Below are 12,068 nucleotides of genomic sequence, written 5' to 3' on the forward strand. Positions count from 1 at the left end.
GAAGCCACCAAATGTAGTGTGCCTTCAACCCTAGCAATCAGGAGGCAGAGGCAGGAGGATTGTGTAATGCTTGAGGCAGCTTGCACTACCTAGTTATCCAGGGGCTACATGACAAGCCCTGGGCTTTATAGTGAATTCCAGACCAACCTGGGCTACAGAGTGATCCTGTTTCAAAAAAAAGCTAAAGAAAAAAAATAAAACCCTAAGCAATAAAAATTAAAAATGTATATATGTATATATATGTATGTATATATATGTGTATATATATATATATATATATCTTCAGATAACTCTCTTAAAGCCATGGTTAATCTTTGTATACAGGCAATGCCACAGCAATTCTTTATTATACTTGATTGTCTGGGAGGAGGACATGCCACAGTGCTCCTGTAGAGGGCGGAGGACCATTTTCAGGAGTCTGGTCTCTTTCCACTATGTGTTCTCCAAGGGTCAAACTCACGTTCTCAGGTTTGGTAATGAGTGCCTTTACCCTCTGAGCTAGCTTGCCACCCCTTCACAGCAATTTAGACTTTTATCAGTTGACTCAGCCAGTGAGAAATGCAAAGAGACCCTGGAGTGATGGCTTCTTTCTCTTTCTGTGCCCCCTTACTTTTTGATGTTTTCTTCCTTTTTGTTCCCTTAATTCCCTTCCCACTCTCCCTCACTCCGTCCTTTTTTAAAATTGTATTTATGTGTGTATGGGTGTTTTGCCTATATGTATATCTGTGAACCACATGCATTCCTGGCCTAGAGAAGCCTTAGGAGGGTATCAGACTCTCTGAGACTGGAGCTAGAGACAGTTGTGAGCCACTTCATGTCTGATGGGAGTCAAACCCAGTCTCTGGAAGAGCAGTCAGAGCCCTTAACCTCTGAGCCTCCTCCCTAGCCTTGTCTTTTAAGATTTCTTTTTATACTGATATTGAGCCCAGGTTCTTTAAAACATGTTTTAAAATACATTTGTTTCTGTCCGTGTGTGCACGGCACCTGTCGCGGCAAAGGACGACGCCGTGGAGTCAGTTCTTCGCTTCATGTGGGTTCTGAGGGCTGAGCGTAGATGCTCAGCGGTGGCAGCAAGCATCTTTACCCACTGAGCCATCTCACCGGTCCTGAACCCGGGTTCTCGCACATGCTAGGCAAACAGTGCACCACTGCACTATACCCCAGGCCTTGTTACTGTTTAGAGTCAGGGTCTCACTAAGTTACCCGGCTAGACTTGAACTTGCTTGCTTTCATGGGGCTGAAGAAATGACTCAGTAGTTAAGAGCGCTGACCCCTCTCCTCTTTCAGGGGCTCCTGATGTGATCCTCAGCTCTAATGGCCGCTCACAACTGTCTGTAACAGAGCATCTGATAACCTGTTCTGGCCTCCTCAGGCCCTCGGCATGCATATGGTGCACAACACATTCCCACAACATGTCCCAACACAAAACAAATCACTTTTCAGTGTGCATGTGTGACCAGGCAGCAAGCACCTTTATCAACTGAGTCCTCTTGCTTGACCTTTTTATCCTCCTGCCTCAGCTTCTCCAGTAGGTGGAATTGTAGATCTGCACCACAAAGGAGGCCTGGGTTATATTTTCTTCTCAGTCTAGTCTGCCTCATAAGTAACTGGCGTGGGTAATCTGTGTCTAAGGACAAATGCAAAGGAAAAGGAAGACAATCTGTCTTAAAGATAAGAGGACAGGGACTGGGGATGTGAGTGAGAATGTTTGACTAGCATGAATGAGGCTTTGGTTCACCCAGTTCAACACACACACACACACACACACACACACACACACACACACACACACGGCTGCCCTTCCAGAGAATCCAGGTTCGAGTCCCAACACTCACGTGGCAGCTCACAATATCTGTAACTCTAGTCCTATGGGATCCAATGTTCTCGTATGGTCCCCAAGGGCACTGTGTAGTCATGTGGTATGCAGGAAAAAACACGTATACACAAAATTAATAAAAGAATTTTAAGAATAAATGGAGAGCCAGGGATTTCTCATTTGTAGAGTGTAACACAAGTCTGTGTTCAATTCCCAGCACCACACAAGAGCCAGAGCCCTTCCCCCCTCCTTTAAAACAGGCAGTTAGAAGTTCTTTCTGGAGACGTTTTCTCCTGTTCTTCACAGCAGTCATCGCTGCCTATCAGAAATCCTCTTGCTATATTCTTTTTTGAGACAGAATCTCTACATAGCCCGGGCTGTCCTGGAACTTGCTCTGTAGACCACCAGGCTGGCCCTGGACTCAAGAGATACACTCACCTCTGACTCCCAAGTGCTGGGATTAAAGGTGTGCACCACCCACTCCTCACCAAGCTTGCATTTTCAGTTGATCTGCTGCAAACAAAATTTGTCTTGTTTCTGGTCTGAATGAATTCAATTTGAAGTGTTTTTGAAGTAAGCTCAGTCCTAACCACGACACCTGGGAGGGGTATGAAAACAGCTCAAGAATAATTTTTGAGGGCACAAGACTCTTATTTTCTTGGATGGTTCTCACAAGCACTCAGAATTCTCACAGGGCTCCATTCCTGGACCAACACTTTGTTTTGGTTTTGTTTTTTCGAGATAGGGTTTCCCTGTAGCTTTGGAGCCCATGCTGGAACTCACTCTGTAGACAAGGCTGAACTCATAGATATTCGCCTGTCTATGCTTCCCAAGTGTTGGGATTAAAGGCAGGCACCACCACCGCCGGGCTTGACACTCTTGATTATTGGTTGGGTTCAGAAAATCGAACACACGTAGAGACAAGAAGTGTATTCTTTATTCTCACTCAGTGGTAGTTGACCCCCCATTGACTGGGTTGGATTTTGTGATCTTACTCAAATTGGCTAGTCTGAAAAGAAGAAATAGAGGAAGGGGAAAGGGTTACTGCTCCAGACCATCAAATTCCTGAAAGAAAGCAGTGAGCCTTTGTGTGAACTTTTACTTGGTAGGAAGGATTAGAACACTTGGCAGGCCCCAGGGCAGAGCACACATGTTTGATTGCAGCGCTTCTGAGGCAGAAGTAGGTGGATATGTGTGTGAATTCCAGGCCAGCCTGGTCTAAAAGTATCAGGAGATCCAGAACTTCATAATGAGATCCTGTCAGGGGGCATGGTGGACAGGATTTTTGTTTGTTTTGTTCTCCGAGACAGGGTTTCCCTGTGTAGCCTTCGCTGTCCTGGAAATTGCTTTGTAGACCAGGCTGGTTTCGAACTGTCTCTGCCTGCCCAGAGCCGGGATTAAAGGCGTACGCCACCACTGTCCTTGATGGACGGGATCTTTTTTTTTTTATAAATATTTTAATTCCCTATCCTAATAAACACAAGTTTTATAGTACTTGATAGAAAAGACACATAATATTTCTTACAGCGAGGCCCCTGAAGTTGACATTCATTTGCACGCGCATTGACACACAGCGAAGCTCCTGAAGTTGACTGACATTCATTTGTACGCGCACTGACACGCGCACAGCTCGTCGTGCTGACCTCTGAAATCTCGCTAACCCCACCTTCCCGTCTGGTCCCGCCCCCGTCATCCTATTGGCCGAGCTCCCTCGTGGCGGAAACTTGCTTCTCATGCTATCCTATTGGGTACGCCGTTGACGTCGGAAAGCTCAACCAATGGGGAGCCACCGGAGTCGACGAGTCCCGGGCCGGGCGCTTTCTCCAAATGTCTTGATCCCCGCCCGTCCTGGTTTGCCTGTGAGTGCGCCGCCCGGTTCCTTTAGTGGGCTGGGGCCTTCTGGGCCGTCGGAGAGGCCGCCGCCGGAGCGTTACCCGCCCACCCCTTTTCTGGGGCCCCCGGACCCAAGCAGCCGGCGGGACTTCAGCTTGCCGTCACCTCTTCTCCAGAGTTCAGGGTAGACGCTGGCCGCCCTCGGGCGCAGCTACGCCCACAAGTAAGAGGAATGGGAACCGGGGCCAAAGTTCAAGGTGTCATCCCGACACGGGGGTGGCCGAGGCAGGAGGATAGACGCAGAAAGAGGCCCCTTTGGGGTCCCCCGTAAGGGTTTCTGACTTGGGCCCTGAAAACGTCAGTCTTCCCTTTCCGGTTCCTCCTCGGTTCTTTCTCCCATTTCTCCCCCCCCCCCCCAATTCTCCTGCAGCCCTTCACTTTTTCCTTTCCCTCCCTTTTCCTCTTTCCCTTCCTCGTCCTCTCCAGCTTCCCTCACTCTCCCTCCTCCCCTTCTGTAATACTCTTAACCCCTCCCTTGCCCAATCTCTGACAGGGTCTCTTGTAGTCTAAGTGGGCCTCAAAGTTGTTGTGTAGTGGGGAATGACTTTGAACTTGTGACCCTCCTGCCTCCCCATTCCACTGCCACACCCATCTTTTCCTCCCTCTTACCCTTAGCGACTGGCCAGATGGAACCCAGCACCTCAACCAGGTGAGTGCTTTGCCATGGTTTCTAGAAGAAGGAAGAAGATGGGACTCGGGTGAAGAAGCTGGGCAAGTGGAGCAGTGGCCAATGAGTCCAAGACGCTGTTTCCTCATTGAACACCCAGTGCTGGGGCTGTGATCAGACCGAATGGTGGGGTGGGGGGTTCTTGGGGGGTCCCTAACCCGCTAGTCTCTAAATGCGGTCATCTCTTCTTCTGTTCAGGAGGCCTTTCACCATCGATGACTTTGAAATAGGGCGTCCTCTGGGCAAGGGGAAATTTGGGAATGTGTACCTGGCTCGACTCAAGGAAAACCATTTCATTGTGGCCCTGAAGGTCCTCTTCAAGTCCCAGATAGAGAAGGAGGGATTGGAGCATCAGCTTCGACGGGAGGTGGAGATCCAGGCACACCTACAGTAAGCATAGTCTGTGTGGGATGCCAAGCTGGGGTTTCAGGCTCCCGCTTTCCTCCTGCTGGCCTGATCTCTGAACGTGGCCTTCCCCACGAGTTCCAAAGTTCCGTTTTCACCCTGAAGATTTTTCTCTGTAGCTCATTCCAGTTAGACCTTGTAACATTCTCTCCCAGTGGGACACACCAGTCTTGTGTGTGTACCTTTGTGAAGGTCAGATGTCAAACCTCCAGTATTGCTCCTCAGGTGACTTTTTTTTTTTTTTTTTTTAATCATTCCTTTATCCCCAGCACTTGGGAGGCAGAAACAGGTCACTAAGTCTGAGGCCAGCCTGGTCTCCATAGTGAGTTCCAGGCCAGCCAGCGCTACACAATAGACACAAGTAGTTGGATTGTTGTTTGTTTTGTCTTGATTTTTGAGACAGGTTTCTCTGTGTTGCCCTGGCTGTCTTGGAACTCGCTCTGTAGACCAGGCTGGCCTTGAAATCACAGAGATCCGCCTGCCTCTGCCTCCTGAGCGCTGGGATTAAAGACGTGTGCCACCATTCCCCAAAAGAAGTAGTTGTTGTTTTAATTTATTAGGGGATGGGGCGGCATGTGGGCTGTGTGTGTCGCAGTGCGGAGAACAGCTTGCAGGAGTTGATTCTCACCTTCCGCCATACTGGTTCTGGGGACAGAACTCAGGCTGGCAGCCTTGGCAACAAGTGCTGTTACGTGCTGTGCCTTCAGGCCTGCTCCGACTCTTCCCTCATTCCTCCTCAGACACCCGAATGTCCTACGCCTGTACAACTACTTCCACGATGCTCGCCGGGTGTACTTAATTCTGGAATATGCTCCACGGGGCGAACTCTATAAGGAGCTTCAGAGAAACCGTGTGTTAGATGAGCAGCGTACAGCCACGGTGAGGGGAGCTCTGGGGCCCTAAGGGTTGAGCATGTGATGAGTTACTGTTTGTGGTTGCCAATATCCCCTTCCCACTTTTTCTTAATTTATTATTATTATTATTATTTTGGGTGTTTTTGAGACAGGGTTTCTCTGTGTAGCTTTGGAGCCTGTCCTAGAATTTGCTCTGTAGACCAGGTTGGCCTTGAACTCATATAGATCCTCCTGCCTCTGCCGCCCTAGTGCAGGGATTAAAGGCATGTGCTACCACCACCCAGCTTAATTTATTATTATGTGTATTTGTGTGTGACGTGGGAGGGGGACCATACATGCCACAGTGCTCATGTGGAAGTCATGGAGGGAGGAGTCCGCTTTCTATTTCCACCTTTACATGGGTTACAGGGTTGCCAGGTCTCCAGCTTATAGGAAACTCAGGTCACCAGGCTTGCACAGCAAGCTTCCCTACCCACTGAGATATCTTGCTGGCCTTCATCCCCACCCCCCACTTTCTTTCTGAGTTGGAAACATTGCTAGGTAGCCCAGGCTAGCTCAGGCTTCACCAGAATCTCCAGGCTGATCTGAAATCTGTGAGTCTCTTGGGAGAGCCCCACATGTGCTGGTATTATAGACATATGCCATTATACCTGACTCAGGGTGCTAGGTAGCCAAGAGTGACTTGCAACTTCTGTATAGCCCAAATTGGCCTGAGCTTGGAGCATTCTGAGTGCTAGGATGACAGGCATGTGCCATGGCACCCAGCTTTAGACTGTTTTTATTAGAATTTTTTTCTGGGGTGCTGAGATGTAACTTGGTCGTCCACTTGTCTAGTGTGTGTACAGCCCTGGGTTCGGTGGGTTTTGGTTTGTTTGTTTGTTTTTTGGTTTTTCGAGACAGGGTTTCTCTGTTAGCTTTGGAACCTGTCCTGGAACCAGCTCTTGTAGACCAGGTTGGCCTCAGACTCAGAGATCTGTTTGCCTCTGCCTCCCAAGTGCTAGGATTAAAGGTGTGCGCCACCACCGCCCTGGGTTTGATTCCTAATGTAGTTCTAGAATATTAGTGTTCATAGTTTGGGAATTTTTTTTTCTTCTTGAAAACAGAGTCTCAGCTATGTAGCTGTGTTGGGTGGTTTTGTGTGCCAACTTGACACAAGCTAGAGTCATCAGAGGAAGGAGCTCAGCTGAGAAAATGCGTCAGTGAGACTGGCTGTAAGGCATTTTCTCGTTTAGTGATCAGTTGGGGAGGGCCACAGTAGCAGCAGTGGAGTGGAAGCTGGCTGGTGCCTAGAAGACAAGCTGTGTGTGCAGGGCAGAGCCAGAGAAGTGACCCGCGCTCTCTAGAATAGACCAGAAGGTCGTGAGTGGATCCCAGATATTGGACGGTTGGAATTTTGTTATGCTTTGATTTGATTGTGACTGTTCCCTACTTTTTTTCCACCTTGAAATAAGAAAGTATTTTACAGGATAAATAGCCCACAATTGAGAGACCTGAATTTTAAAACACTTTGTATTTTTATTAAAGAGATTGGCTATTTTAAAGGGGCTGAAGTTTTAAATGTATTTGAGTTTGTAAAGACTGTGTTTTTAAAGTTATTTAAGATCTTGGGGATGAATAAGAAAGGAAGGGTTGTGACTTGATAGTGACGTGTTTGTGCCTTGACACAATCTAGAGTCATCAGAGGAAGGAGCTCAGCTGAGGAAATGCTTCAGTGAGATCCAGCTGTAAGGCATTTTTCTTTTAGTGCTCAGTGGGGGAGATCCCAGCACATGGTGGGTGGTGCCATCCGCTGGTCCTGGGTTCTATAAGAAGGTGGACTGGGAAGCAGGCCAGTAAGCAGCTCCCTCCATGGCCTCTGCATCAGCTCCATCTTCCAGGCCTGTCCTTATTTCCTAAGGTGATGAACAGCAATGCTGAAGTGTAAGCCTGGCAACTCCCTTCCTCCCCAGCTTGCTCTTTCTTTGGTCGTGGTGTTTCGTCACAGCAATAGTAATCCTAACTAGGACAGTAGCTGTGACCTGGAACACTCTGTGCAGTCCAGACTGGCCTCAGAGATCCTCTTGACTCTGGTGCCCGAATGCTGGCTACTGCACCATACCTGGAGTCTTTATGTCAAGCATCTGATATAACGTGGGCTCGAAAGCTGGCTCGGTGGGTAAAGATGCTTACTACCTAGGCTGAGCACATAAGTTTGGCCTCCTGAGACCCATATGGTAGAAGGAGAGAACAAATCCAGAAGGTAGTCCTGGGACCTGTGCATGCACAAAACAAAAATCTAATAATAAACATGAGAACAGTATATAAAAGGTCCAACTCTGTGATACAGGAAGTGAAACCATAAGCATATAGTGGAAGGGTAGTTTTGCAGGCCTATAATTCCAGCACTTAGAAGACTGAGGCAGAATGATCAGGAGTTCAAGGTCAGCCTGGTTCACGTCAAATTCCAGGCCAGGAGGGTTACATAGTGACCCCCCCCCCAAAAAAAAAATGTTACCTGAGATTTTATAGGGTGCTGAAAGGGGAGCCATAGCAGCCATATCCCATGAGCAGTAGTTGGGTCAACTGGACATCAAAATGGATGTTTCTTGAGATGGATGCTTTCAGGGATTATCTGATTGGCTCGGCATAGGTTCCATATCTGACTACTTACTGTGCCAAGTCCACAGGGAGGATCTGCCCATTTTAGTGTCCACTCGGAGCTATAACCATGGTGCTATATTAAAGATATTGGGGAACCAGGAGGGCATGGCGGTGCATACCTTTAATCCCAAACTCAGAAAGCAAAGGCCTGCAGAGCTCTTGAGTTTAAGGCTAATCTGGGCTGCCTGTACAGTGAGACAACAGACAAGGTGGATGGACAGTAAGGAGCCACGCTGAAGACTGTTCTCTAGGCTCCACATATGCATGTGTGTACACATAGAGAAACACTGGAATTATTAGTGAGGAAATGAGATTGCTTTGCAGTCTTAAAATTCATGACGCCTATTCTACCTCACAAGGAGGCCGTGCCAGTCTTTCCCCTACCAGATTGCTTTTGTTCACACAGATAATAGAGGAATTGGCAGATGCCCTCACCTACTGTCATGAGAAGAAGGTGATTCATAGGGACATCAAGCCAGAGAATCTCCTGCTGGGGCTCAGGGGTGAGGTGAAGATCGCAGACTTTGGTTGGTCTGTGCATACCCCCTCTCTCAGGTAGGTCCCAGGTTTGATGGGGGTGGGACCCTCATACCATTGAGGAGTTTTCTAGGTGAAATCATCTCACATGTTAAGACCCAGATACAGACTGAGGCTTGTATTTGGGCACCATCTTTTCCAAATGCATACATCTAAAATGCATTTGCAGAGTGAGAGATTTGGGTTGAGTGATAGGTCAGTGGGCAAGAGCATTTTCTTTGGAAGCACAGAGCTAAGGGGTGGAAATAGGCAGCTCCTAGAAGCTTGCTGCCTGGCTGAAATGACTGGGTAAGGTTCAGAGAGAGACCTTGCCTTAAAGGAATAAAGTGGAGAGCAATAAAGACACTGAGCGTGTGTGTGTGTGTGTGTGTGTGTGTATGTGTAGGCCCAGCCAGAGCTTTTCTTTCCTGGTCTTTAGTAGTATGTGCCTTTGCCAAAAGATTCCATGTAAATTAGTAAGCATTCCAGGAATGAATTTTTCTGTGTTGATAGCTACATTTGCTTGGATCCTCGTGATATATCATCATTATGTTCCAAATCTTCTTCCTCCTCACTCTATAGACCAGGCTGGCTTCAAACTTAGAGCAATCCTCCTGTTTCAGGTGTGATTTACTACACCTCACTGAATAATTTTAAAGCATGGGATTAATGCATTTTCCTTTACAGTGCTTGCCTTCTCTTGAGTTTTCGGGTTTTGGTTTTGAATTTTTAATCTTAAGTGTATGGGTGTTTTGCCTGCACGTGTGTCTTGTACACCACTTGTCATACCTGGTGCCCAGTGCCCATGAAGGCCGAAGAGGGCATCAAATCCCCTGGAACTGGAGTTGTAGATGGTTATGGCTGCCACGTGGGTACTGGGAAGTCCATACAGGGTCCTTAAGAAGAGCAGCCAGTGCTCTTAGCCGCTGAGTCATCTCTCCAGCCCAGCCTTCTCCGAATGATTGACAGTTTCTTCTGTTGTAGTCCTGCCTGGCCTCTAGCTCATTCTAGCCTCAAACGCACACTATTCTTTTCTACCTCCCACCTTCTCAAGTGTCTGGATTAGAGAAGTGAGCCTCCTATACCTGCCCTGAATCTTAAAGAATTCTCTGTGTGTCCACATGTGTGCTCAGCACTCCCTTCTGTGTCCTGCTCTAGGAGGAAGACGATGTGCGGGACTCTGGACTACCTGCCCCCGGAAATGATTGAAGGAAGAACGTATGATGAGAAGGTGGATCTGTGGTGTATTGGGGTGCTCTGCTATGAGCTGCTGGTGGGAAATCCTCCCTTCGAGAGCAGCACTCACAACGAGACATACAAGCGCATCCTCAAGGTGAGCTGGCCACACGTGCGGAGTCCACACATCAGGGACCCAGCCCTGCCTGCTGAGGGTGGGAGTGCTTACAGGAGATTCTGATAGAACCCAGAGGACACGAGCTAAAGAGATAAACTAGCTCGTCATTCTTCTTCCCTGGCTCATTAGGTGGATTTGAGGTTTCCTCAGTCGGTTCCTGTGGGGGCACAGGACTTGATCTCCAAGCTTCTTAGGTACCATCCCTCGGAACGACTGAACCTGGACCAGATCCTGAAGCACCGCTGGGTCCGGGACCACTCTCGTAGGATGCTACCTCCCTGTAATCAGACGGCTTCCTGAGCTCTGCCTGTCTCTATTAGTTTGTGTTTTTCTCCAGGCTCTGTTATTTCATCTGTTTTGTTTGTTTTCTTTTGTAAGATGTGAATTAAAACTGATTAATATCAATCTTTTTGGTTGTGTGAGTTAGCATGTCAATGTGATAGAATCTTTTGTCTTGCGTGTGTGGTGGGGGTGAAGTCCAGGGTTCCATATCTTGTATCTCCCTCTATTGCTCCCTGTTTGGTTGGAAGCATCACCTCAGCTCTTAACATCCTTATCCAAAGAGTCTGAAATGTTTGGCTGGGGGCTTCACCCCAGCTCCTGGCATCCATTATGGAATGTTGGGTGGAAAGTTCCATATCAAGCCCCTTCCCCTGGGAGTTGCCACAGTCCAGACTCCATCTCTGAGAAATCCTGCCAAATGGTCACCCCGCCCCAGAGAAGGTCAAGACCATTCCCACAGGCTGTTTAAACCGCCCTCCAGAGAACAAACATGTTTTCCTGGGTTTTTGTGTCCCCCCACCCCCACCCCCAGGGCCACCTGGGAGCACTGGCATCCATTAAACCTGGCTTCTAATTTGGTCTGATTTGGATTATTGTGTTGGTGGAGAGGTTTGTCGGACCAGAAAAACATAACACTCTCCAGGTCATTTTTTGCTTAGTTTGTTTGATATTTCAAGACAGAGCTTCTCTGTGTTAACAGCCTTGGCTGTCTTGGAACTCCCTGTGTAGACCAGGCTGGCCTCAAACTTAGAGATCCGCCTGCCTCTTCCTCCTCGGTGCCACCATGCCACGCTTCCATCTCATTTTTTTGAGATGGTAGTTCTTTCAACATGAAGCTCACCGACTTGGCTAGACTGGCTGGTCAATGAAATGCTGATCCTCCTATCTCCAGCTCCCTAGCGCTAAGACCACAAATGCATATCACTGTGTTCAGTTGGTTCCAGGGTTCTGGGGGCAGACTGAGTCCTTGTGCTTCCACTCACGTATGGAGGCACACCCATGCTCACACATATACAAATTAAGTAATAAATGAAAAGGGGGTGGATTAGGAGTGGTGATACATGTATAGACATCTGGGTTCCTGCAGAGTGCCCAGTTTCTCATCGTTATTTACCCAGATGTTTGGAAAAGATTCCAGACACACCCTCATCTCTAGTCTACATTTTACATTGGAAGAATGGCTTTCTCACCCAGTGCCCGAATCCTCCCAAGTGGTGTGCACTGTTACTGGGTGGGTCTGTGCATGCCTACAATCTTAAGTGTTCAGGAGACTGAGGCAGGACAATTTCAAGGCTTGCCTGGACTGCTGAGGAAGGGAGTTCAAGGCCAACCTGGCCAATTTAGCAAAGCTGTCTCAAAAACAAAAAAAGTAAAACAATTTCAAGTAAAAAAAAAAAAACAGCAATAGGTATGTCTAAACTGGGACTGTAGTCTATTAGGAAAAGACAAGGGCTCCATTCTCGGGGTGGGCTCCAGCAGAGAAAGAACTACATTACCCTGAAGGCACAGCACACGAGTCTTGGTCACTTGGCAAATGAAAGGCCTAATATAGGACACTACCCCTCAGTCAAGGAGCGTGCCGATTCCGTGACGTCATTCTGGCGCGACCCTGTAGTCCATGCCCGCTGTGGAAACCTAACA

At 48.1% G+C, this 12,068-nt stretch overlaps 1 protein-coding gene across 1 annotated transcript; it reads left to right on the forward strand.

Annotated features, from left to right (window-relative positions):
• The first annotated feature begins 3,614 nt into the window (after positions 1-3,614).
• Positions 3,615-10,538, forward strand: Aurkc (aurora kinase C). The gene is made up of 7 exons (XM_041654912.1): positions 3,615-3,872; positions 4,325-4,358; positions 4,575-4,766; positions 5,522-5,660; positions 8,682-8,830; positions 9,950-10,124; positions 10,275-10,538. Exons 2-7 carry the CDS (start codon positions 4,336-4,338, stop codon positions 10,443-10,445), a joined length of 849 nt encoding a protein of 282 aa, XP_041510846.1. The 5' UTR covers positions 3,615-3,872; positions 4,325-4,335; the 3' UTR covers positions 10,446-10,538.
• Positions 10,539-12,068: the final 1,530 nt, after the last annotated feature.

Source organism: Microtus oregoni, unplaced genomic scaffold (assembly GCF_018167655.1).
Source record: "Microtus oregoni isolate MIOR12 unplaced genomic scaffold, Mior012 000006F_ref0000085, whole genome shotgun sequence".
Taxonomy (NCBI): Eukaryota; Metazoa; Chordata; class Mammalia; order Rodentia; family Cricetidae; genus Microtus; species Microtus oregoni.